At 42.0% G+C, this 25980-nt stretch overlaps 1 protein-coding gene across 4 annotated transcripts; it reads left to right on the top strand.

Annotated features, from left to right (window-relative positions):
- The first annotated feature begins 52 nt into the window (after positions 1-52).
- FAM210A (family with sequence similarity 210 member A) lies at positions 53-25333 on the top strand. 4 transcript variants are annotated; one of them, XM_034762565.1, is made up of 5 exons: positions 53-238; positions 7957-8148; positions 15738-16229; positions 20645-20756; positions 24201-25333. In XM_034762565.1, the coding sequence occupies exons 3-5, from the start codon at positions 15769-15771 to the stop codon at positions 24498-24500; spliced, it is 873 nt and encodes a 290-aa protein (XP_034618456.1). In that variant the 5' UTR covers positions 53-238; positions 7957-8148; positions 15738-15768; the 3' UTR covers positions 24501-25333. The 4 variants fall into 4 exon arrangements, with proteins under 4 accessions (XP_034618456.1, XP_034618455.1, XP_034618454.1 ...); XM_034762564.1 differs by having other exon boundaries at positions 7957-8103; XM_034762563.1 differs by lacking the exon at positions 7957-8148.
- Positions 25334-25980: the final 647 nt, after the last annotated feature.

Below are 25980 nucleotides of genomic sequence, written 5' to 3' on the forward strand. Positions count from 1 at the left end.
GAATTGGCCGCGAAGACAGCGGCCTGACGATTTCCAGGACTACAGTCCCCAGAAGGCCTTGCAGTGGAGCATGCGTAGTGTGAACACTCGGGCCTGAAGGTGGTGGGGCTCCGGGGAGCAGTTTAGTACAAACACGTTGCCTGGAGGCAGGGCGAGGCCGTTGCAGTCGGGTCCCAGCGCAGCCCCCCGCGCGTGACCTTGTGGCTCCGGCCCTATGGAGCAGCGGCCTGAGCGCAAGGTACGATCCCCGCGTTCTGCCGGCAGGGGCGGGCGGGGGGCGCGTCGGGATCGGGGGTCCCTGGTCGGCGGGGAGCGAGGGGCGCGACCCCGGGCAGCCTGACCCTCCGCCCGCCCCCCGAGACAGCGCTTCGGCCTCTGCCCCGGCCTCGGCCCGCCGCTGGTGCCGCCCCCAGCCACCTGCAGCAAAGCGGTCCGGGGAGGAGACGTGCTGCGCGCCGCCGAGGGCCTCCCTCCTCCTCCGCGGCCGAGGCGGTCGGTGTCGAAACGCGCTGGAGAGGCCGCTCCCCGGCAATCGCCCTGACCGCTCCCTGCTTTGGAAACCACACTTCGGTCAGGCCCCACGAGCGAAGGCGCTTGTGTCTGAATTTGCTGTTGTGTAAAAGTGCTTTTGCCATCTCAGCTGTGCTCGCTCCAGCATGTTTCCGTTCCCTCCGAGAAACAAGTCTGGCTGGGCCTTGATTCTTTACACTCCGTGAGCTGCTTTCTCTGAGAACGTGTTGCAGCAATGTATTCTGCTTTCTATGTGAATAATTTCTACCTTCATAGGATGTGGCTACAGCTAATGCAAGTAGAGAGGGTCCTTTTCAGGCAGGGACGGGAGCCTCAGATTTGAGAAATCTTCTTCCTCGTTCTCCTCCTTCCACGTTCTGATCTCTTGTTCTCTGCCTTTTTTGCAAGGAGGCAGCAGGATCCTGCCTACTGAGTGTTCGGGGTTTTCTTTGTTCCCACCTTGCCTCAGCTAACCTCCCTAGTCGCCCATATATGTGATCTTATATGGTCTATATCATAAAAGTATGCAGGAAAAGAGAGGTCCTTCCTCCTAGCACTTTGGACTCCAGGAATGGAAAGTAAAAATCAAAAGGAATGATGCCCTTCTTTTATTGTGGTTATGCTAAGAATTGTAGGAATACAAAGTAACACTTTTTTCTCTGCAAACTCTTTAAGGAAATTGCTGAGGTTGTCCTCCAATAAATTCAGCGTGATAAAAGGAAGGAGTAAAAGTTTTTGCTGCTTTAATTATGCTCGCATTGTTAAAACGGCAAAAACACTATAGCATAGGTTCAGTTATATTAATATATAAGCACTTTTATAGCACTACAACTGCATCTACACTAGAACTTACACCAGCATAACCATGTTGGTAACAAAAAAAATGACACTTCTTACCAACATAGTTATGTCAGTCAAACTTAAGTATAGACTAAGCTGAACTTTGAAGATTTCAACCTCTTCAAGAACAAACCCAGAGAGCAAAGAAAGCAAGCCAGGATGCTGATTCCTACCCAAATGCAGTTGTTTGTTTTTGAGGCTACCTTGTGTTCCTGAATGTAAGATTAGATTTGAAAAAAATATCCTTCATAAAGCGAACAAAATGTAAAATACAGCCAGGTCTATCCATATTTTCAGTAAGCCTGAAAGAATTGCTAAGAGTTGTGACCTGCCCCGTTCATCTCAATAGGACTTTAATTCAGATGCCATCTGATAGATATTAACATTAACTACTTCACTGTTCCTCTCTTGCATGTTTTGATCAGCAATCAAATCATGAATATGAGCACAGTCTGCTGTGATATTTTATTTTGACTCCACGAGAAGGCGGTGCTTAAGTGTGTGTCACCACCACTCCCTCCACCTCAATGTGATGCGTGGAGCCTGTAAAGCAAGGGGTCAGAGTGGAGCTCAGGGAACAGGTGTGGGGGAGGAGACGTACCCATACCCCATCAAGAGAAAGTCAGAGCATCTCTTTTCTGGCTATGTTTACGCTACGGACCTCACAGAAGCACAGCTGTACCGCTACATCTACACTGCTGTAAGGTCTCACATGTAGCCGCTCTATGCCAGCAGCAGAGAGCTTTTCTGCCAGCATAATTAGACCACCCCCAATGAGCAGCGGTAGTTATGCCGGCAGGAGAGCATTTCCCACTGACAAAGAGCTGTCCACACTGGTGCTTTTGTCGGTGAAACTTATCTTGGTCAGGGGTGTTTTTTTTCCCCCACAAACAAAAGTGCTAGTGTAGACAAAGCCTCTGAAGTGTTAACTTGGGTGATTGTGTCTGATCACTTGGTTGGTCTACTGTGGGTGATGGCTGTCACACTTGCAAAGCCATACTTGAGCTGCTGCATTCACGCTAGTGTAAAGTGTTAGAAATTCTGGGGTCAAAACTCATGGTTCTTAGTGCTTCAGACCAGTTCCCTTGAACCACATTTTTAGGGATCTGCTTGAGGTACTTTGTAGTCTACAGGAGATTTGGAATCTGAGGCTGATCCTTGCCCTAAAGTGGCTGAATCCGTTCGTTAAATATCAGTAGATCTAGCTAGAACCTTGATAATTCACTATAGTGGTGAATTCCTGATGTTTTCAGTGGGTCAGCTACATTTCCAATAGACTTTTATCTCAGACTTTCACTAAGAAAATGATGATAAAAGCAGATACTCTGACAGGAGAGTCCTCTCTAATCATCTTTCTCTCACTCTGCCTGTTTTGTCTATTTAGATTGATAGCAATTGCTAACAGTTGCTGTGGTTGGGGCTTCTAGGTGCTACTTCAATGCAAATAGTAACTTGTGACCTCTTTAGTCTCTGAATTTCAAGGAGATCTTTTTTACTCTTCTATGAACAGTTCTGATCATTTCATGATCCCTCACAAGAACACAGTTCAGTGCATGCTGCACTGACAATTCCAGAGATGAAGTTTCTTCTGTCGTGGAGCAAAATGGTATTGTAAAATGCTTTAGGTAGGTCCTGTGTTATTTTTGGAGACTTGAAAGGGGAAATGCCACTTGGCCCAGCTATTCTTGTTATCCTATGGATCTGCCATCTGATGTTGCCCAAAAACTGATCTTGTTCATGAGTTATAGTTAAAGAAACAATTAAAAACAGAGTTGTACAAATGTACTGATGATTGTCATCAGTTATCAGAAATAATGCTTATCAGTAGTCTGTCTTTCCAGACTCTAAGGAAAAACGGAAGAATTAGTGAGATGGTTGAGGACACATTGTAAAAGTTCATAGTTTCTAGATTATCTTTATTTAGATTTTTTTATTATTATTATTATAGCTCTGTTCCTGCCACTACAGTGACTTCAGATGTCTTTTTCAACAGAGGGTGGCAAGGGAAAAAAGTTTAAAGATGCTGTTTGGCTCTAGCACATGCCAGTTGATCATCTGTCTGCCTTCCTTAAGAATGTCTAGATCGAAAAGTAGATTTCTTGGTTACTTTTGGAGGATACAGTGGTCATAATAGCTGCAGTCCCATCCCCATCACTTTGCTCTAGTCTCCTTTTTAAAGATAGTTATAAGTGGCTGACTTAGGATTTGAAAAATTCTCTTGCCAGCTGAGCATTCGTCCTTTTCAGACGTCTAACTAAGCAATGGATTTAGAAATTAATTTTAAAGTGAATCATAACCATTATGGTTGTAAAGATAACCCAGCAAAAGTAAACGTGGTGTTGTCATCCTGAGTCTGCAGACAGCTCCAGTATCTCTGCTGCCGCTCATAGCGTTCCCAGCCTTAGTGATATAGTTCTGCTCAGTTTCAGTGCTATTTTTGCGGCTCTGACTAGCAACGCTGACACTAACTAGAAACATGTCAGTCATGTTAAAGCTATGAACGACAAAGGTAGGCGCTGAGGTAGTCACGGGGGATGGGAGGAAGACCAGATTTCATAATGAGGAATATATTCCTTGGCAATTTGTGACCAAATGAAGGTGGTAAGGGTATGTTGACACAGCAAAAGCTGTGCACAGAATAGCCTATCTGAGCTAACTTGAATCCAGCTAGCACAAGTAACAATACGAGTGAAGAGAGTGCAGCGTGGGCATTAGAGCAGGCTAACAAGCCAAGTACATACCCAGGTTCTGCACCAGGCTTGTACTACCTGCGCTGAAGCCCCGACTGCTATGATAGCCTCTGAACGATTGTGGAATATCCACATTTTAGCTGAAGAAGTTGTTCTTTGGTGATTTGGATGCAGAGGAAGTACATTGAAACCAAAGTCCTCCCTTGAAAGAGGCAGAGTAGGATCTATATATTCAGTTGAAGGTGATATCAGTGTAGTTATTCGTGCCAGATGTTGCTAAAGGGCCCTTCTGTTTTACTATATTCCAGATAGACCTGAGGATTTCTGGTCTTTGAACATGTAAATATTGCAAACAGCAATAAAACATTAAAGTGCTAAGTCTGTTACGATTATAGCTTGATGGGAAAAGTTAAAGGCTTGACTAATATTATACTCCCTTAGCAAAGTATAGAGTTCCATATTTTGAAGTAACTATGAAAAATTGTTTTAAAAATTAATATAAGATCAGCTTAAAAAAAAAAAAGAAAAAAAAAAACTACCTTTTAGCCAAAGCTTGCTTGCTTAAGTTTTAGCTCAGAGAGGACTTACTGCTCAGTTAACAACCCCCAAAAACAAAAATGCACAAAGCAAATTTTGGACTATATTGAACCTCCAATAATTAGCCATAAATCCAATCAGACATCATTTAAAAGGCAATTTGTTGGTTTATGGATCTAGTCTCCTATTCATCTATTTCGTAGGTAGTGTTCATTTAACTCATGGGAAGAGCAAAAACAGCCTGGGGGACCTGTTGAAAGAAAAGGCAGGAACCAATTTTTCTGAAAGTTGTATTTTTTTAATACAATATAATGTGGTAAGGGGACACGAATACAATGCTAATAGTTGCAATACATTCTGAAGTTCAAGTGGTAATTCTGTAATAATTCAGTAGAGGGCAGAATAAAACTTCTAAAGGAAAGAGCCCAGCATAGCTGCTCAGTATTACAGAGCAGGGATACTGAGCGGTTACTATGGAGTTGGAATTAGCACCATCCAATAAAAAAGTAATTGAAGCAGTGACTGCAGTAGGGTGCAGAAATGTAACAGCCTAGAAAGAGCTATAAAGAGTTTTATATGTTGTATTTGTTTTAAGAAGCTGTAGAGATTTAATTTAGTGTGGTGTTAAAAGGTAGAACTAAGTACAATGTAAAACTTCATATCTCTGACTCCTGTCAAAGTAAAGGCGGGGGTGGGAGTATTTCTGTCACTTCTAGTTAGATGCAGATTAGCTAAACTAAGATGTACATCATCTTAAAGAGTAATTGAAATGCTTTTTAAGTACAAACCTACTGTTTAACATCCCACGTCTTTAACTGAACACACAGATATAAAATAAAGCTCTTCTACTTTCTAATACTTTTTTCCAAAGTTCTATCACTAACACTTGAAGATCTTTAAGAAAAGCTGTTCCCTGTTCTACTTAAGGTCTTTCTACACTATAAAACTGCTTTGTCAACAGACTCAGTTACAGCAGTGAATATTAAAATCTAGCTATAGACTTAATTTGTCCAAGGCTTTATTATGGTTCTGTGATCTAGCTAGATCCCATCTATCTGCAGATTTAAACTATGTTGTGAACAAGCAAGGCAAGGTTAGATACAATAATGTAAAAATGTTGGTGACCAGCCTCTGCTAGTACCACTGGAGCCGCACCAATCTAGCGCAGTGGTGGGAGATTTAGAAGTGCCAGTGAAGACACAGCCACATGTAGAAATACCACTGAGAATAAGGCCTTGTCTACGCTACAGAGTTTTGTTGACAAAAGTTTATGCTGACGTACAGCCACTACTTTAATTAAACTACTGTTGCATGTCCACGCTAGCATGTCTTGGCAGAATGCATCCACACTAACAGCTCTTGCATCGACACAGAGCAGTGCACTGTGGGTAGCTATCCCACTGTACAACTGGCAACAGGGTGCTTTGGGAAGGGTTTGCAGTGCCTCATGGGGCAGGTACAGCGTCAGGTGATGTAGGTTTCTCAATCCCATTGTTCCATGGGCATCCTATTAGATTTCTAGCTACTTTTCAACTGAAGCGGGAGTAGGGTGGGGAAGAAGAGTGAGAGTGTGTGTGTGCGGGGAGAGACAGTGTGTGTTGGGGGATTGGGGTGGGGAAGTGAATATGTGAGAGAGACAGTGTCTGCGTTGGGGCAGAGTGAGTGTGTCGTGTGTTGGCATGCTGTCTCTTTAACTTCAGACAGCAACCGGAAGCAACCAGTCCTAAGGTAGTGGAGGGGAACATCCCCCTCACATCAGCCCCCACCTCCCTCCCTGGTTCTGCACAGTGTAGCAGCTCACTCCTTCCTCCCTCCCTGCAGCAGCAGCCTGCCTGCCGCTGTTCTCCTGGTGCTGGAGAGAGCAGGATTCCACATTAATTATTTGCTCATTGCTGTTGGAACAGAGCAGCATGCCCAGCTGTCAGAACTTCCCAGAGCTTTGAAAGGAGAAGGGCACATGCTTGTGTAGCTGTATGCAGGGCAGCCGAGTTCAAAGCAGTGAGCAGAGACGTCACTCACGGTGGGCATTGTGGGATACTGGGGGAAGCCGTTATGGCAACATAACAAATCATCAAAGTAGATGCTGCCCTTCGTCACTTTAACTTTGCCGCAAAAAGCATTATGCCTCTCATTGAGGTGGTTTTATTTTGTTGGCAAAATAGGAGAATTTTGCCCCCAAAAAGTAGCATTCCAGTGTGTATACCTTCACTGTTTTGCCAGCAAAAGCTGCCTCTTGCCGACAGAACTGCGTGGTGTAGACAAGGCTTAAGATTGTGGCACAGTATCCTTCACTGCTGTTGGAATGTGCAATGGTTTCCTACTGAATGTGGTTCACATTACAGATGTTCGCTGCCTTTATTGGTTAACATACCACCATCTTAAAAAACTGGTGTTCTATCAATTCACTTCTTGGCAAGCTCATGTACTACAGTTTGGGGACCCTGTACAAGAATGTATGACTGTATCGGGTATGTCCAGCTGCCTTGGACAAACATAGTTGCTGGATATTCCTAGTTAAATCACTTAGCAGAATAGTCAACACTATCACATTTAAGATTATAGATTAATACCCAGTTAAAGACTTACTAATATTTCATGGAAAAAAGAGGAAAACATTGGGGGGGTGGGAAACTAATTACTCTTTCCACTTCTGTAGAGGGATATTTAGAAGAAAAACTGGATGTCTCTTTTGTTGGTGGGAGTGGTGGTGGTATAATTTTGCTGGCAATAAGTAGCAGAAAGGGATGAATTTAAGTTCTTTAAGATCTTGTTTTCATGTTAGCATTAAGCTGTTTTGTTGAAAATATTGTATTAGTAGAAGTCTTCCTAAACAATATTGAACACTTCCATGGGGCACCACTAGACTTTGCAATTTAATGTGGGGAAGTCACATCTAAGGGCTGGTCCACACTAACCCCCCAGTTCGAACTAAGATACGCAACTTCGGCTACGTGAATAACGTAGCAGAAGTCGAAGTACCTTAGTTCGAAATACAAGGTACTTACCTTTTCTAACACTTTTATTATTTTTGTGGCCCTCCAGTTTGTCCACATCTTTCCTAAAGTGTGGTGCCTACAACTGAACACAAAACTCCAGCTGAGGCCTCACCATTGCTGAGTAGAATGGGACAATTAGCTCCTGTCTTACATATGACACCCCTGTTAATGCATACCAGATGTATTTTTCCCAACTATACATACTGTTGGCTCATAATTGGTTTGTGATCCACAATAACCCCCAGATCCTTTGAAGCAATAATACTGCCTACTAGTTATTCCCCTTTTTGTGTCTGTGCATTTGGTTTTGCTTCCTAAGTGTAGTACTGTGCTTTTGACATTATTTAATTGTTGATTTCAGACTAATTCTCCACTTTGTCTAGGTCATTTTGAATTCTAATCTGGTCTTCAAAGTGCTTGCAACTCTATCATCTGCAACTTTTATAAGCATATAATACACTCCGTTATCCAAGTCATTGATGAAAATATTGAATAGTACCGGATCCTGCAGGACCCCATCAATAACTACTGTGAGTGCAGACTTTCAACTGGTTGTAACCCATCTTACAGTAAAGGTAACCTGTAAAGCAGTGGTTCTCAAACTTTTTTTTTTCCCCGCAGACCACTTGAAAATTGCTGAAGGTCTTGGCAGACCACTTAATGATCTTTCCAAATGTTGTTTGTACCATTAGCTAACTATTGAAAAGCACTTTGGATAAAAGCACTATATTTAATTAAAAAAAGAAAAAAAGGTTGTTAATAAACTTTTTTGTTCCACAAATAAAAACACACAACTCATATTTTCATATCGGTAGTTTTACCTTTCAAATGTGATTGGATGTGCCCTCTCTCCCCACCGTGGCAGCCCCTGAGCTGGGGCTGGGAAGGAGGGGTGTGTCTCCCCACTACAGAACTGAGGCCGGGAAGGAGGGCTGTCTTTCCCCAGCAGCCACAACCCTGGATCTGGGGAAAGTTGCCTCTTTCTCTGGCCACTGCAGCCCTGCACATTCCAAATTCACCCCACCCCACTGTCCCCTCCCACCTACCCGCTATTCCCCCCCACCCCAAGGCTACCACCTCACCTTACATGTGCGTCTTCTCCACTGTCCAGACACCTAATTAGTGGCACAATGCCTGCGCGTCTCCGCTAATTAGGTGGGTTGCCCTTCATTGTCTTGTGTGCAGCTGCCTAGGCACACACTTTAGAGGGAACTATCCACAGACCACCTGAATGGAGCTTGCAGACCACTGATGGTCCACTGACCACAGTTTGAGAACCTCTGCTATAAAGGACTTTTTAAAACTGGGTTTTCCCTGATTTGATTCTTTGACGTACAAAAGACGTAATATTACACTCGCACATACCCCCCAAAAAATCTCTTAGAAAGATCGTAAATGTCAAGTGTAGGCTTCCCTGGTTTCACAGCAGGATACGAAGGGTAAAGGCTCATGAGTTTGAATTGGGAACTCTGTCATGCTGTAATTGAAGTATTACTTAAATTTTAACAAACACAAATGAAAAATAGTTTTAATCAGGCCTTTCTACACAGGAAAGATTTTTTTGGTGTAATGTAAAATGTGAATTTAAACCAGGGTAGTTACACTGATATACTTCCCTGCACCACAGGTAAACACTCTTAGGCCTCATCTACATGACAATATTTTCGGTATATCTTTAGGTTTTATTGGCATAAACTGCCTTGCATCCATGCATGAATTATCTTCTTTTTGTTTCATCTTGTGTTTTATCCTGCTATAATTAATCCACTTTGGATGTGAAATAATTCTATTTTGGAATTAGTTATATACTGCTATAAGGTTCATGTGGATGCATCCCCCTTTTGAATTACCAGTATTTCTACAGGTAGTCCACTAACAGCTATCCCACACTGCTTTGGTTCACATCTGGATTGGCCTGTCTGGTTATCTGAACATTCTCCATTGCTCTGGAGTCATCTCGAGAGGCTCTCTCTCTCACTCCATCCCTGGTTTAAATGATGGCATACACACAAGCACATCTGCTTGTAACTCTAGTTCAGATGCCAAGTCCATTACAGCCACCATGTCCAGTGCTTTCACATGGTCTCATCAGAAGATCCTGGACTTCCTTATTCTCTAGAGCAGTGGTTTTCAACCAGTGGTTCGAGGACTCCTGGGGCTCCACAGACTGTCGTAAGATTTCCAAAGAGGTCCGCACCTCCATTTGAAATTTTTTAGGGGTCTGCAAATGAAAGGTTGAAAACCACTGCTCTAGAGAGAGGAACAAGTTAAGTCTCAAGTTAAGTCGGGAAAAACAGTACTCCCAGAACACGTGCCAGCACTGCCAAAGGCATGGTCTTGTGACAGAACTACAAAAATGTCAAAGACAAAAAACAAGACCTCTCATATTGCTCCCAGTATGTGTGCAGGACTGGAATTTTTGCTCAAGAAACCCAATATATGTTGGACAGTTTGGCCATGGCCCACGATGAGGCAGACATACCTTCAGAAACCACATAGGAAACTCTGGATCCCATGCAGGAGGAAATTTCCCTGGACTACACAATCTCTTTGGCATGCCTTACTGCCATCCAGAGATCCATCTGGAGACACCACCCGAGACCCAGCCAGAGAGACAGAATGACAATGCTGAAGAGGCGTCCTCATCCAGTAAGTATAAAGTGCTGTATTACAATTAGCTGTCCCATTCTGCCTGTATGTGGGATTTGAAAACCTGTTTTCTGGATACTGGGTTTGCACTGTCATGGCTGGCAGATAGTGCTACAGCAGAGGGCAGACATGGTTGTCCTCTGCTTACTTGGCCTTTCTGTAGCCTCCGCACTCAAGGTGGCATCCAATTTGGAAAATTAAACTACGAAGAGCATCTTTTTTTCCCCAAAATTCTTACTCTCATAATTCCTAAACCAAAATGTGCCCTCCCTACTTTCTCCTTGCAACTTGATGCTCCCTCTGCCTTCCAGGCTGTGCCATGGAAAAAATGTTAGAAGACAGTCATCCAAAGTGTTTGGTTGTGGCAAAATAAAAAACCAGAAATGCATACAAGATCATAATTTAGTCACTACCCTGATTTTCAAACATCTAAAATTTTAACAAGGTAAACTGGCCACTTGTGGTTAAAGGACTTATGCAGCAGGACAAGAACAAGTGAGAAAGGACAACTGGGGACATGCCGAGGAGCTGTCAAGAGAGTGTTTGGACCAGTTGGACAGGGAAATAGACTTGCAGGAAAGGATATCGAACATGATGCAGAAGCAGATAAGGTAGCTGGAGAACGTTGTTACGCTGTGCTCACATAGACAACACCTTAACCTAATTAATTCTATTGAGAATACAGCAAACTTGAGATTCCCTTTTCACACCCCCAACTGCAAAGGATAGACAGTTCCCACATCATTCTACTCCCGAAGACAAGGAGAACAATTACAATCCCACCTTCTTATTTTGTGACCCCATCTGCACAAACAAGTTCATTCTGTCCTTTTGGTTATTTCTGCACCATTTTATTTATTCATCTTCAAGTGCTTGCTCATATCGATTCCAATTAGTGTATATTTGCTGCATGCACAGTTTTCTGGAAGGTTTTTCCCTAGCAGCACCTGTCGGGTCGGCTCTGGAGCCCCCTGGAGTCGCGCCTTCATAGCGGCGCATATAGGTTCCCTCCCTCACTTCTCCATCCCTCTCCTGGGCCTGGGGCATGCCTCGGACCCAGGAGTTCTAGCCGTGCGGAGTTTGCCAGAAGCCTATGCTGAAGGGCGACCTGCACTCAGCTTGTCTAAAGTGCTTAGGGAAGTCCCATCAAGCAGACAGGTGTAAGATCTGTAGAAGCTTTTACCCCTGCACGAAGAAGGAAAGGGATTCTAGACTCAGTTGCTGCTAATTGGAAGCAGCTCTCCACCCTCAGTCTGAGTCGAGCCCCCTGGACATGGCACCGGGCTCTTGAGAGTCAGTGCGCAGCGCACTGGCTGCGGTCCAGGAGGTGCCGAGGAAGGACTCTGGCATCAGAGATCCTCGGCACTGGCGTTCCCCAGCGCTGAACACGGCACGGGTTCAATCTCAGCACTGCTCACAGTCTTCTGTTCTGAAGAAACAGCACAGGAAGACTGATAGAGGGCACTCCCATTCCCGTGCACAGGAATGTGAACCCAAGGGAGGGAGACTGCACCTCCCCTCCAGCTCAGTGACTGGCACCACCCACTCCGGGCTTCCGGGAGGGACCGTTGAGTCCAGTGCCACCGGAGGAGACCCACGTGGAGGATTTGGACCTCCCTTCCACACCTGAGACTTATGAGGTAGCGCGGGACCTGATAACGTTGACAGGCTTGCACTCCCCCGACCACAGTGTCACAGCACCAGTCCTGAGTCCTCAGAGGCCACCGGTGAAGTTCAGGGGCAAGCCGGCTATGACTCGGCAACGATCTGTGTCACCCCGGCAACGATCCCTGGCACCGACAGGCATGGCTCCACCATGGTCCCTATGCATGGACTCATTGGAGTCCGCATCAGACACAGACTCATGTGTGCCGGAGAAGCCGACATAATAGCTGCTGGTACTCCCAGTCAGCAGGGATGACCCAAAACTTTCCTCCGGTACCATGGCCACCACAATGACTCAGATGCCAACCTAGTGGCCCTTTTGGACCCCATGGGCTTACCACCACTCCCAGGGGTCTGCCTTTGTACGCTCCTTTTCCATCATATCCAGGAGAAGGACTACATCTAGGGCCAGGGATTTCTCACGGGCATCAGCCAGCGCCATTATTGGTACCACGCCCAGCACCGACAACAGACCCAGCACCATGGCTTCACTTAGTACCATGGACGGTACCATCGCTGCGGCTCATTGTTTCCAGATGAGACAATGGGCCCCCCACTTCCCGGCAGCAGAGCCCACCTTGAACTTCTAAGGCAGATTGCTCAGAACCATGCATGGAGGAGTTCACCGAGGTGTCAGACCCAATGGTAGACATTTTAATCCCCAGGAGGACCCACCAGGGTGACCCTTCCCCGGATAAAGACCATTCAAGAGAACATCAATTCCTAATAAAATCAATTCACAAGTCTTTGCTACATTGTATACACTTCATTTATTAAATTACATTACTTTCGTTTTCCTTCCCTATACCATGCAGTCTAAGTACAAGCACAGTGATTCCCTGGCTCATAGAGGCATCCTCTCTAGCTGGTCATAACATTTCAGAAGTCTCTTCATTTCCCACCCATTGATGAGGCTCTCTCCCCTGCTCTCAGATGTGAAAAACACTGCAAGCATCTATGATACAAGACCAATATCTCTCAGAAGCCTCTGGCCTTGTCATGACATATGTTAATCTTTCTTTCAGTCTTCCAAATGCTCCATAGTCATTCTGCAGCTACTCAGGTTATAGTTAAACAGTTCTTTTTCCTATCCATGTGTTTAGCAAAAAGCTTCATAAGCCAGAGAAGCAGAAAGTAAACCGATTCTCCCAGACAACTGGCTAGAACCCTGACACCATACGTGTTTATAGTAGTTTTGGGAGCAAAAGTTCCATTTTTCATTGCCTAAACCAGAGGTGAGTGTCTACATATCCTGGCATCAGGGACGCATGGGTCCCTCAATGGCCTCTATATGGGATCCCCAAAGATTCAAAAGCCATCAGTAACCTCCTGTGCATTGCCAAGCTTAATGACCCAGGACAGCAACACCCTCGCAGCCAACAATGTGTACCTCTATGACCAACAACCCTGAAAGTTGATCTGCCAACCAGACTGGTTAATTACTGACTGGTAGCAGCTGTGCATTGCAAGCTTCCAGATGGCAATGACCACATGATTCTGCACACTGAGTGGGCCTCGTTGGTATTTTACCAATGTAACTCCAGGACGAGCTTTGCACAGTTTTCCAAGAGAGCAGCCTTCCGTATCATAAAGTTCTGCAGCCAAACATCCTAGATCTGCAGCAACGTTCTGTCCTATCAGTTAGTGATCATTGGCTGAGCCCAGAAATGGCACTCTACTCTGTGACACCAGCCTAAGAAAATATCATGTAGAAATAACTGCTCAATTTGTCATCGTCCTTCTCCAATAGCTGTTTCTGTACAGTATTGTGGTGGTGGTCTGTCTGTTCTGCCACCGACCTGAGTGGTGGCCAGTACATCGGGAGCATCCTGTTTGTATGCGGGATGGTCAAGATCACTCTGCTCAGCAGTGCTTCCTCCATGCCGCCTGAGAGCAGTTTACAAAATTTGTTTGAAACCAACAGTTTTGAAAATGGTATTGGTTTTGGAATATTATGGAAGGAATCATAGAAGTTTGACCCCAGGGCCCAGAATTTCAGAAGGTATCCCATAATCCACCAGGAGAAACAACTTATAATGATTTGATATTAGCAGCAGCAGAACGTTCTTGGGATACCTGCCCAGAATGCTATGCACTTCTTAAGAAAAAGCACAGTGTTTTGTGGATGCTATGATTCACACAGGGAAGTCACAGCTTCTTTAGACAAAGCAGTGTGGACTTACTCTGTTGGTTTAGTTATACCTGTGTATACTGCAAAGGTTGAGAAAATGCGTAGACAGTATTCCAATACTAGTGCCTTTTGTTTTAGTTTAGCTTATGCCGCTTGGGATAAACTTTAAACCCTACTGAAAAAAAAGGTATTCTTTTACCAGAATACGTGTGTCCACCGGGTAAACCGTTCCTGTGTAGATAACCTTCAGACTGACCAAAAATCCTTTCCCCTCTTAAATTGCAGTCTTGTAATGTCATCTGTTTCCCTACTTCTCTATTCATCAGAGTCTTCAATGTATACAAGAATTGTATTTCTAGGGTCAAGAACCTTCTAAGTCTTTAAATATATTATACACCCATAAAGTAGCAAAAAGCACACGCCTAATTTTTTGTGTGCTCCCAAGACTTCCATTTACATCATGAAGTCTTTCTGAGCAATCTAAAAAAAGTTAACTTTGCACTTCAATTACCAAATAGAGAATACAGCCAAAGCTGCTGTTTTTATATATAATATAAAATAAAATAGCCAAATCTAAAGGGAGACCAGCGATGTACAATTAAATGCCACTGGTTTTCTAATGTTGATTTAGACTGTTCATGGGATTTAAAATTCTAAACGCTATCAAAGGCAGATTTGAAAAGTATGAAGGTTTGAAAGGTAAGTGGAGTAGCAACTGACTTAACCAGCATTAACATAAGTAAAATTAAGGTAGAGGTCCCCATTCAGCTGGGCTATAACATGCTATTGTTATGTAAATGAACAGAAATAGTTAAAATTTCACTTATTGCCTAAAACTTGCAATTTTTGTGAATAACATGACATTGCAATCTATGTGTACTATTTTGAAATTATTTGCATGTGTGTGTGTATATGGGAGCTGTCAGCTGGTCCTATTGAACTTTCAGAAATACCAGACATTTAAAACAAAAAGTTCATTTGGGTTATATATAGTTCAAAAAATGTTCATTGCATTATACTTTTTGAGTGAGAAATTCTGAATTACAGTGTAATTACTAATTCTTCCTCATGTTAATCTTCATTCACACACCACTTCTCAGCACAGATTCAATAGCAGCATTCCATTGTTAGGTCTGGAATTACTAAAATGTCATTGGTTTAACAAAAAACAATAAATAATTTTTACTATTTTAGTACAAAGTAATGTAAATCATTAAAACTAAACTCTATTATCAGTACATTCTTTGTTCCAGTATCGCTATAGTTTTGTTTTCCTCATTCTAACAAAGAGCATCATGCAGTCATTAGAGCAAATTAGTGAGATTGTAATATATTTTTGTTGGCTAAAAGTATCAGCGTTACATATAAAGAGTACATATAGTAAAAGAGTTACATATAAAGCAGTAGAATAAGCATTTTCAGTGTGAGGAAAATAAATTGTGAAGATAATTTAACAGCACACTTTTCAGAATATTAAATACATGAGCATTAAGATGATTTGGGTGCCACTAGGAAATAGCTGCAAAACTTTTCAGTTTCTTGTGTAGCTTTAGTTGCTAACTGGTTTAGTATGATACGTTTTTATTCTTCTAATCCGTGGAAGTGTCCTCAGATTTTAAAGTCACATTGAAGAAGTTGCAAATTAATCTTTTGAAATAGAATTATTATGGCCATTCTTATTTAGAAAAATCAACTTTTTTTCTTGTTTGCTTTCCCTAGGAACTATAACCAGCTCTCATCAGTCATCAAAATGCAAAGGAATTTAATACAGACTGTATTTCAGCTGGCACATCGGACATGTTTGGTACCACATCGCACTGGTTTCCTTCAACACTTAAAAGGGAAACCAGTCTTGCCTCAGACTGGATGCAAAGTGGTTTTGGCATTGGGCCCTGAAAAACAGTGTCTCCATGCATCTGCTGCACTCTGTCTCTCAAAGGAAGGAAAGTCATTGGGTGTATTTTCATCCCAACCAGAAGGCACTCACCACAAAGAACAAAAGGAAGAAAACCCTTTGAAACCAGCTAGTGATATACCCCAGGAGACGCCTGTAGAATCAAGTTCTTTAGAGCCTGATCCATTACAAGACAAATCCATTAGTCTCTTTCAGAGGTTCAAGAGAACTTTTAAACAGTATGGAAAAGTTATGATTCCACTGCATCTGTTGACTTCCAGTGTATGGTTTGGATCCTTCTACTATGCAGCCATGAAGTAAGTTACTGATTTGTAACAAGGTCATTATTGCTATTAATCTGAGACAAATATATACAAGAACATCTGCAATGTAGATCTTATTACGTGTCACAAATTACCCAACTTACTCCATCAGCAAAAGGAGTTTCTATGTCTTACTAAAGCCCAAGATTGTTAATGAAAGGGAATAGACCTCATATCAATGTGTTGTTTATGTACTATTTAACTTCCTACAGTCTGTCTATACCAAATACTTTATCTTCCTTTGGAAGGAATGTAATTGTCACCAAAATAAAACAAAACAATGCATACATCATAGGTGCCGGCTTCCTGCGGGCCCAGGGGGTGCTCATCCACCCCAGGTCCTCCTCCCCCTGCCCCACCCCTTCTCCCAAGTCCCCACCCCCACCCTGCCTCTTCCCGCTCAGTTCCGCCCCCTCCTCTGAGAGTTCCCCATCCCCGCTCCTCCTCCTTCCTCCCAGCACCTCCTGCCCGCCATGAAACAGCTGATTGTGTCGGGCGGGAGGCACTGGGAGGGAGGGGGAGGAGTTGATCAGCGGGACACCCAGCGGGTGGGAGGCGTGGGGGCGGGAGGGGAGCACCAGCCCTGGAGCACCCACTGAATTGGCACCTATGGTACGCATTACCTTACAATGGCATCTGTTTCCAGTCTCTGCTGTGTGGCAAAGATGGTGGCTTGTTCTCCCCTCTCTGAAACAATAGTAAAGGGAAATCCGCTGTAGGCCTGACCCCTCGCCCTTCTGGTTTTCCTCCCCTATGTGGTAGAAGAAACTAAGGAGAGCGTTCTACTATAGGCCAAACCTTCTTTTGAATTTAAATTTATGTTTGTGTGGGGTGAAATTTGAACGATACAGAGTTTGTAGGTAAAAAATATATATACCATATTTGCTTTTCAGGCTGTCTCAACCGTAGAGTGTGCCAGGTACCTACCTTCTCACTTCTTTAAGTTGAAGGGGGTAGGAGGTGGAAGAGGCAGGAGAAAAGCTGGTAGCAAGGTGTTTTCTTGTCTTTGGTATCTGCTCCCTTCCAACGTCGTTTGGCAGCTGCTTGCTTTGTCCGCTGCTTGCAGGAAGAGCAGCCCCTTGGAGCTAGCTGGTGGGGGATTGAAACCAGGGTGGACCAGCAGCTCCCCTAAGTTCCCTGTGCAACAGTCGCCCAGCAGGCTATCAATTACTGGCAGTTCAGCTATCCCTTTCCCCACTGCCATGTGCTGCGTCTGCCCTCTGCCTTGGAGCTGCTTCCGGGAGCCTCCTGCTTGCTGTGCGGAGGGGAGGGGGGGTAATGTCAGGGTGTCTCCCCCCTGCTCCTGCACCCCACTTACCCCATCTCCATGGGGGTGGTGACGACTGGACAAGGTTCAGAACGAGGGAGCTTCCTTGGGAGCAGCTGCTGTCTCAACTTGCTAATCTACTTAACAAGGCAGTTTACTTTGAGTGCGGTCAGCGTACTTAAAGGGGCAATGCGCATCTCTCTCTCTCTCTCTCACACAGGGTTTGTGTCTCTGTCTGCCATGCTGTCTCACCTCCCTCCATTCGTGCTGCCTTGTAGAGTCTGAGGCTAAATTAACAATGGGTTAATCCTTGAAGACTCAGCCAAAAGCTAGTTCATCATTTAGCACCAAGGCATTCCCTGGGAAATATCCCACCCTCTGACTTCACCAACTCAACCAAGCTTCACAATCATCATGGCTGTGTACAGTATTAAATTGTTTGTTTAAAATGTATAGTGGGGGGGGGGGGAAATATAGATATCTTTTTTTGTCTGGTGGTGAAAATTTCCCTGGGAACCTAACCCCCCATATTTACATTAATTCTTATGGGGAAATTGGGTTCGCTTAACACTGTTTCGCTAAAAGTTGCATTTTCAGGAGCATAACTACAACGTTAAGCGAGGAGTTACTGTAGTTCCCTCCCACCCCCCGTCTTTGAGTTCAGAAGGTTTTTGTGAGAGGGACACAAAGCCTTTGAAGAATTCCTTGTTCTTCTACTATCTTTATCTTTAATCCTCTAGAAGGTACTGGGAACCAAAACTTCCAATTTAGTGGTCTAGGTTAGGCCCATTAGTAGAAACTCTCTGAAGAAAATGTGTCATTTGCTCCTATTCCTCCCAAAAAACTAGTTTGATCACTGAGATTAGTTGTCATCTCTCGCCCCATGCTTCTCCAAAACAGTGTGGTGGATGAAAATGTATTGTATTGTGATGCTTTGTTTCTGGGGTTTTATTTAAACTAATCCTTGTCTTTTTTTGGACCTCACAAAAGCGCTGGGAGTGTCAGGTGTGCATGGAGTGCGCAGCACTTACTAATATACTCAAGTCCTTATTTGCAATGCCCATGCCATTTCGGGTCTGAACATCATTTGGATAGGCTGCCAGACATACACACTTGTTTGAATATGAACTCTGGATACCATCAATCATCCTGCTTTCTCTTTTTTTTCTTGTTAGTATTTGTACATCTGGTAATAAAACTAATGTATCAACGCTCCACCACGTCTACTCTCGTCTAGCCTCGCTAGATCTCATGTGAAATTGCTGTAGACTTAAAACAGTGTGTTTCTGTTTTGGAAACTCACCTTGATTAGAATAAGCAATATTCATGTCAGCTACAAGATCAGTTTAGATTAGAGGGAGGTTTTATTAATCTGTGACTTTTGTTGAATTGGAGTAAATGTTTATCTCTGGACTGTGCATGTTGCATATTTAATAATAGAAGACATGAAACAATGATAGTTTATGGCTGGAAGGATGGGCCTTTGACATCAGAATGCATTATGACACAAGTGTTTGTTTTAGTTACTCTAACCAGCTGGCATAATTGCCCTTTCTAGGCGCTATAGATCCAAATGTCATTCTAAATTTAGCCCATCTCAGAGTAATAAAGATCCCAAGCTATTAAAACATTTTGCTTTGGATGGATCTAAGGTTGATGCTCACATCCAGACATTTTAGACTGAGTAAAGTTTAGCTAGTTTGTCTGAGTCTTTAGTTAGCAGTTAAAACACACTTTTGACAAATGGACACAAATGAAAACATTTAATTAGGAACTAGTGAGAAGCAGAGCCTCAATATATCATACTAGAAAAGCAGCACCGTCTTGAGGCGAAAAGTAAGTTGGATCATGAATAATAGTTATATAAGGCTAAATTATTCAAGTCTGAAATTATTTATCAACAAATTTTAAAGGGGCAGTGTTAGCATATTTAGGCCCATCGCAGTTTTCTAATCTGAGTCTTCTAATACTTAGTAGTTAACATTTTAATGTTTAACGCTATAAAAGGGCACTTTCTTTTCTAGAGCAACAGTTCGGTAACACACTATTTCCAATACTGTATTTATTCCTGCTGATACTGATAATGCACAGAATAAGGACTAAAACACTAAAATAGTTTAGAGAAGTTGAAAATTACGTTGACTATGATAGCATACTACTTATAGGGCACCCTGTACAGGTAATCTTAGGGCTTTCAGTGACACTGGCAAAACTAAATGTTAGAACAATATTTCTAAATATCGGAGAATCCATTTCTTGTATAACTAATTGCATATACTCCCATTGGCCGGGAACAGTGAACTGCAGCCACTGGGAAGCCATGCCTGAGGATGGTCAACATCAGCAAAATGTCTCGTGGCCTGCAATCAGATTACCCTGATGAGCTGCATGCAGACCACAGGTTGCCCACCACTGGTTTAATGCATCTTGAGGGGAAATGTGAGGGACTGGAACCTGGATACCTCATTATGAGGGTAGGCTGCAAATTAATCTTAAAACAAACAAGTATATTGTGTTCTCTGTCTCCATCTCTTAGGGCTTGTCTTCGCTATGGTGGTAAGTCGACCTAAATTACGCTACTCCAGCTATGTGAATAACATAGTTGGAGTCAACGTAGCTTAGGTCGACTTACCCCAGTGTGTCTTCACTGCATTGCATCGATGGGAGATGCTTTCTGATTGACTTCCCTTACTCTTACCGGACATCTGGAGTACCCGGGTCGACCAGAGAGCGCTCCGCTATCAATTTAGCGGGTCTTCACTAGACCTGCTAAATTGATCCCTGCTGCAGTGAAGACCAGCCCTTAGAGTGAAGCTGGTCCTCAGTTCTCACATGAACTGAGTCTTCACAGTTTAGATCAATATGACTTTCTTTGCACCAGTGTATCTACTTACCTCCAAATATACTAAATAGGGACAGACACAGTTTGATTAAGTAGTAGCTCAAACCATCAGGTACAATTTATTACTTTCATTTCCTAAAATAATGTAAAAATCTTGTTTGTTTACATGTAATACAAACATACCAGAAAATGTGTTTAAAAACAAGTATGTTGCTTAAAGTAAGAAATACTGTGCTGAATGTTTTAAGGATCCTCTCAAACGTAATCCTGTTTTTATGTATAACTCTTTTTCTTTGATAGAGGAGTGAATGTCGTTCCTTTCCTAGAGTTCATTGGGGTTCCAGAAAGCATTGTAAGCATTCTGAAAAACTCTCAGAGTGGATATGCGCTAACTGCATATGCAATGTATAAGGTAGGTACCATTATAGTTAATTGGTTCTGACATTGCCCAGTGATCTAAACAATTCTCTTAGATCAGAAAGAATTGGCCCTGTTCTCCCTCTTAATAGTTTAGACATTTTTAAATGAATGTTTTAAACCTAAATATTCACATTACTCAAGTTAAAAGGGTCAGAGTGCTTTTAAGACCTTTGCATCACTATAAAATATTCCTAAACTGTTTTGTTTTGTTGAATGGCTGTTTGGCATGCCATAGAAGTGGTGACAATCCTGTGTAATACCTCTGTTTTCCCCATACGTAACTCTCAGAGCTAGAGAGTGACAGTTTAAATGCTTTGAGTTCTTCAGGTGACAGTGCAATTTTTTTTTCCTATTGAATTTTTTAGTTTAGTACTTATGCTTTCATTACTGACTTAGTTGGGATTTCATTGTCCAATTGTCCTAATACAGTACTTAAAGATCAGATTTTTGGTTATTTTTTTCTGGGTTTAGATCTGCATAATTTGTTTGTACGGTGCTTTGAACATGTAAAGCATTGTACAAGAGCTAAGTATTAACATCTTTATTTACAATACATTGTCCTTTTGTTGTGCACATATCTGATTGTTTTAATGCATTTTACTAGTTATGTAGCTAACTTTTGTCCTAAGTAAAGGGATGATGAAGTAAAGGCACAGACACTTGCCAGTTTAAACAGTTTAGTATATTGATGCCTATAGGTAGTCAATGAATGTATGCATTTAAAATATAAAGATTTTATAATAAACACAACCTATTCTTGGATTGGTATATAGTGCATATGTGTACTATTTTCAGGAGATTTGGCCATGCCAAGTATATGTACATTTCTTGCTTGAAGTCCAATCCTGCTCCGATTGAAATAGAGGAAAGTAGGATCAAGCCTGATGTAAATTTAAGGGCCACATTTTCAGAAATACCCATCTCCTATCTAGGTTCCTAAATGCAGATGACATTCCCAAAACAGTGAGAGCTGCTGGCTCTATTTTCTTCTGAAAATCTGGCCCTGTACTTACTCCGAGTGACTTATTGTTTAACATCAGGTGGTGTCTTGAGGCCAACCACATCCAGGCCCCATTTTGCTAGTCACTTGTGCAGACATATTTTAAAAATAATTCCTGCGCCCAAAGAATTAATAATCTAAAATTGTGTGCTAGTAATCTTTTTCTCAGGGTCTTTGCTTTTTGGAAAAGAATATTAATTTGACCAACTTTATCCCTTTTCTTTACATTTCCTGCCTCCTCTGTAGATGCTCACGTTGTGGGGTAACTGCCAAGTTCTCCCAGTATTCTTCAGTTTGGATATTGGGATAACATTTCCCTGTAAAGTAAATACCCTTTTTAACAAGAGGGTTTCATTTAACCATTAGCAGAGGTTAGGTGTCCTAGAATCCCAGAAAATAATATAGAATGTATAAGTATTAAATGAATTTTCTAAACAATTTTTATAAACAGTTGCCACTGTTTTGATAATTCTATTCAGTAAGCAGGAGTCCCTTTTTAATTCTACATAATCAGGGGCCTGGTTTGATGCAGCCTAGGACTGAATCTGCTTTGTTGCTAGAAAACAGTAGAAAATACATTTTAAGTTCAATACTAACGTATCTTTGCTGTCGTAAACTTTATGAAAAATAAATTGGCATTTAATCTTACATCACCTTTTACATTTCTGGTTTTTGGTGTTTTCTTGTAATGAAACAGATTCTTTCAGTGTTACTTTGCATGCTGGGTTATCAAATCATCCTGGTGGCTGCTTACCATTTGCTTCCTTTTATTTTTGTTTTGTTTAAATAGTATTTAAAATATTTTTAAGAACTTGCTCTTTTGTTACTGGGTGCAGTGACTGTCAATAACAAGACAAATTATGACTTCTTAGGTTTTCTGTTTGGGCTTATCTGTCTTATTCCATGCCAGTGTCTAGCCTGTAGTAAAAGTGACTAGCCTTCAAGTCTTATAGCATTGTTTAGTATTTTCCAACAAGGAGCAATTAAGCAAAGTGAGATTATTTTAAAGTAAGAGACAGATGCAGAGAGTATTTATAAGTAGCTAAAGAGCTGCCAAACCTTCAGCCCTCGCTGAATTAGGAATTAGTATTTGTCCTCCCACTTTTATTTCATGATGATTTGTCATTATATGGAGATCAGAGCTGGGAATAAAGATTTGGGTAAGAGAAGAAAAGGAGCAATAAAGGATGAGAGATTAGACAGCACTATCCAGAGGGTTCATTTAGACCTTGTTTTCACTCAAGCTTTGTCTACACTTTCACTTTTGTCAGTAAAACTTTTCTGTCCGAGGTGTGAAAAAACACACCTTTGACCGACGGAAGTTTCACCAACAAAGCAGTGCTATGTCGGCTGGAGATGCTCTTCCATCAACATAGCTACTGCCGCTTGTTAGGGGTGGTTTAATTATGCCAGTGGGAGAGTGGCTACATGGGAGACCTTACAGTGGTGTATCTGCAGTGGTACAGCTGTGCCGCTGTAAGGTCTGTAGTGTAGATGTAGACTAGGAAAAAGGGTATTAATGTGGTAAAATCCTGCTGTGGACAAGGCCATTTGTGCTTTTCACACGTTAGCTGATCGAGAGGTTAGTGAGAACTACTTGTCCACAGCAGGATTTTACTGCGTGTTCGCTAACACATGGTAAAATGGCCACCTTTTTTTCCCTAATGTGGATACTCCCTTAGCCACTGCACAAATCCAGTCTGCATTTCTTTAATGTATATAGTTTTTAAACTTCTCATTCTTTCAGTTGTCACTTCCTCCCCCCCCCCAATAAAAAAGTCACACTTTTCTCGATCTGCATGATCAAAATAATGTATTACACTAGTACATACTATTTAAGAAATGAACCTACAAACCTTCTGGTTTTATGCACGAGGACAAGATCACCTTGTTACCTGCATGGGAGACCTTTAAGTCCTAACTGAGGAAGTAGTATTGGTTCTTTAGTATATGTAATTCAGGCAAAATGCTTATGCCATGGTGCATATTGGTATGTAGTAAAGAGGCACTGTGGTTTTGGAGGAGATGGAAAATGGAATTCCTGATCACTTGTGGTCAGCAAAGATCCTGTGGCACTTTGCATTTAAAAAAAAGTTAGTTTAGGGGCAAATTTGTTGTGATAAACAGCTACTGCATTTCATCCCACAAGTGATACATCTCAGGGGTGCATGAAGTTATGCCTAGTTGGCATCTCTCTTCAAACCTGTAATACTCGGGATACTTCAAATGAAAGTGTGTGTATGTGTGAAAGAGAGAGAGAGCTTTTCTGAAGAATTCACTTCAGAATAGATTAATTTATTTCCTTATAACTTGGAGCTCCTTTTTTTAAAAGTTGGAGTTGGCCAATATAAGCTTTTTACAAAAATGGAGAGATTTTCTAAAGACTATCATAGCCCATTTACACATAATTTTGATACTTTTTTGGTTTCCTTTAAGATAGCAACTCCTGCCAGATACACTGTAACTTTAGGAGGAACATCCATTACTGTCAAGTATCTTCGTAAGCATGGCTACATGTCCACACCCCCTCCGGTAAAGGAATACCTGCAGGATAGAATGGAAGAAACAAAAGAGCGTCTCTCAGGGAAGATGGAGGAAACAAAGGATAGACTAACCGAGAAGATGGAGGAAACAAAGGATAGACTAACAGAGAAGATGGAGGAAACAAAGGATAGACTAACAGAGAAAATACAAGAAACCAAAGATAAAGTTTCATTTAAAAAAAGAAAAGAATAAGAAAATGCTCAGCTGAGGTTGTTCAAAAAATTATGCAATTTAACCCTTTGAAGCATCTGGATATGGACTTTCTGCTGAGCTTTCATTTGGCTGGTTGGAGAATATCAGTGTTCTAAGGATTAAAGATTTCTGTAAATTCTTTAATGCTAAGGTTCTTTTTAAAAGAAAAAAATCTGTCTTATGAAAGAGAAAATGAATCTAGGATTAAAAATTCATATGTGCAATGGCAACAGTGTGGTCAGTTTTTTTTGTAAGTCAAGATGCTTCTCTAAGATCTACAATATTATTCTGGCTGTCAGCTGGGAACCACCATTGTGTCAGACTGGTTCCTCCATTCCGTGGGAATCCAGATTTCTTTTTCAGAGAAAGGACATCATCTCTTTTTCAGTCATTATAATATAGCACTGATCTCTCTCTAACCACTGCTAGCTCAACTCTGAGGCAAACCGTTAGCACTGGTGCTGCAAGTGAAGGAACTAATGGGCCAGACCCTTAGCTAGTGTAAAATGCCATAGCTACACTGACTTCAGTTGGGTTTCAACAGCTTACACAAGTTGGGGATCTGGATCTTTGTTTTAAAAAAGTGTCTTGAAACTTTCAAAAGCCTTTCAACTGAAAATTATAGTAAGATGAGTTAATTACAGTAGCCATGTATTCATTTATACTTTTGTTTTTATATAAAGTTGAATTACAATTGAGAATATTATAGCATTGAATAAAATGTACTGACTGTAACTGCCTATGGACTAAAGCATAACTGGTTCATTTTCATCCAGAATTATGCTGTAATTTACTGAAGGTGTTCCGCTTTGTACTAGCTTGCAATAATAAAATACAAATTAAAGGGAGATAAGTCTGCACCTACTGATGGCATATAGTGATAATTTTTAAAAATATAGTGGTGGGCCCAAATGTTGCTCACTTACATGAGAATTTTCACTGATGTCGATAGGACTGATAACACACAATAAGCAGGAATCCTATCAGACACTTAAAACAAGTTTTCCCCCACACACTCTTCTGGTTTTAGATTAACCTAAAAATGTTAATTGGAGTAAAGGTTTATGCACTGTTGCTGAACACCATACAAGGTCTGTTACTGAAACTGTATACCATCTGACTACCAAGGCACCATCGTTTCATGACTCATTTGGCCAAAATCTATATAGAAGCAGAAGAGGAGAGTGAATTTTTTCTGTTTGGTGTGGGCTTCCCCATTATTTCTATAACAAGTATCATTTTGCAGCAAGAAGATGGCCTCCACTACTTGTTTCACAAAGGTTTATTTTAGGGGGAGAAGAAAAGAGAGTAATGTTGGGGGATTGACTAGGGGTCAAGAAGCGAAGAGCAGCTCTAGTTTAATCCAGTGTCCGCTCTCTTTTGCCTTGTTTTATGGTTTTGGTCAAATAAGAGTTCTGGCTGATTGAAATCATGACGGCACTGTTTACAAACACATTCAGCCACCATTCAATGTCTGCTT

Source organism: Trachemys scripta, chromosome 2, assembly GCF_013100865.1.
Source record: "Trachemys scripta elegans isolate TJP31775 chromosome 2, CAS_Tse_1.0, whole genome shotgun sequence".
Classification (NCBI taxonomy): domain Eukaryota; kingdom Metazoa; phylum Chordata; order Testudines; family Emydidae; genus Trachemys; species Trachemys scripta.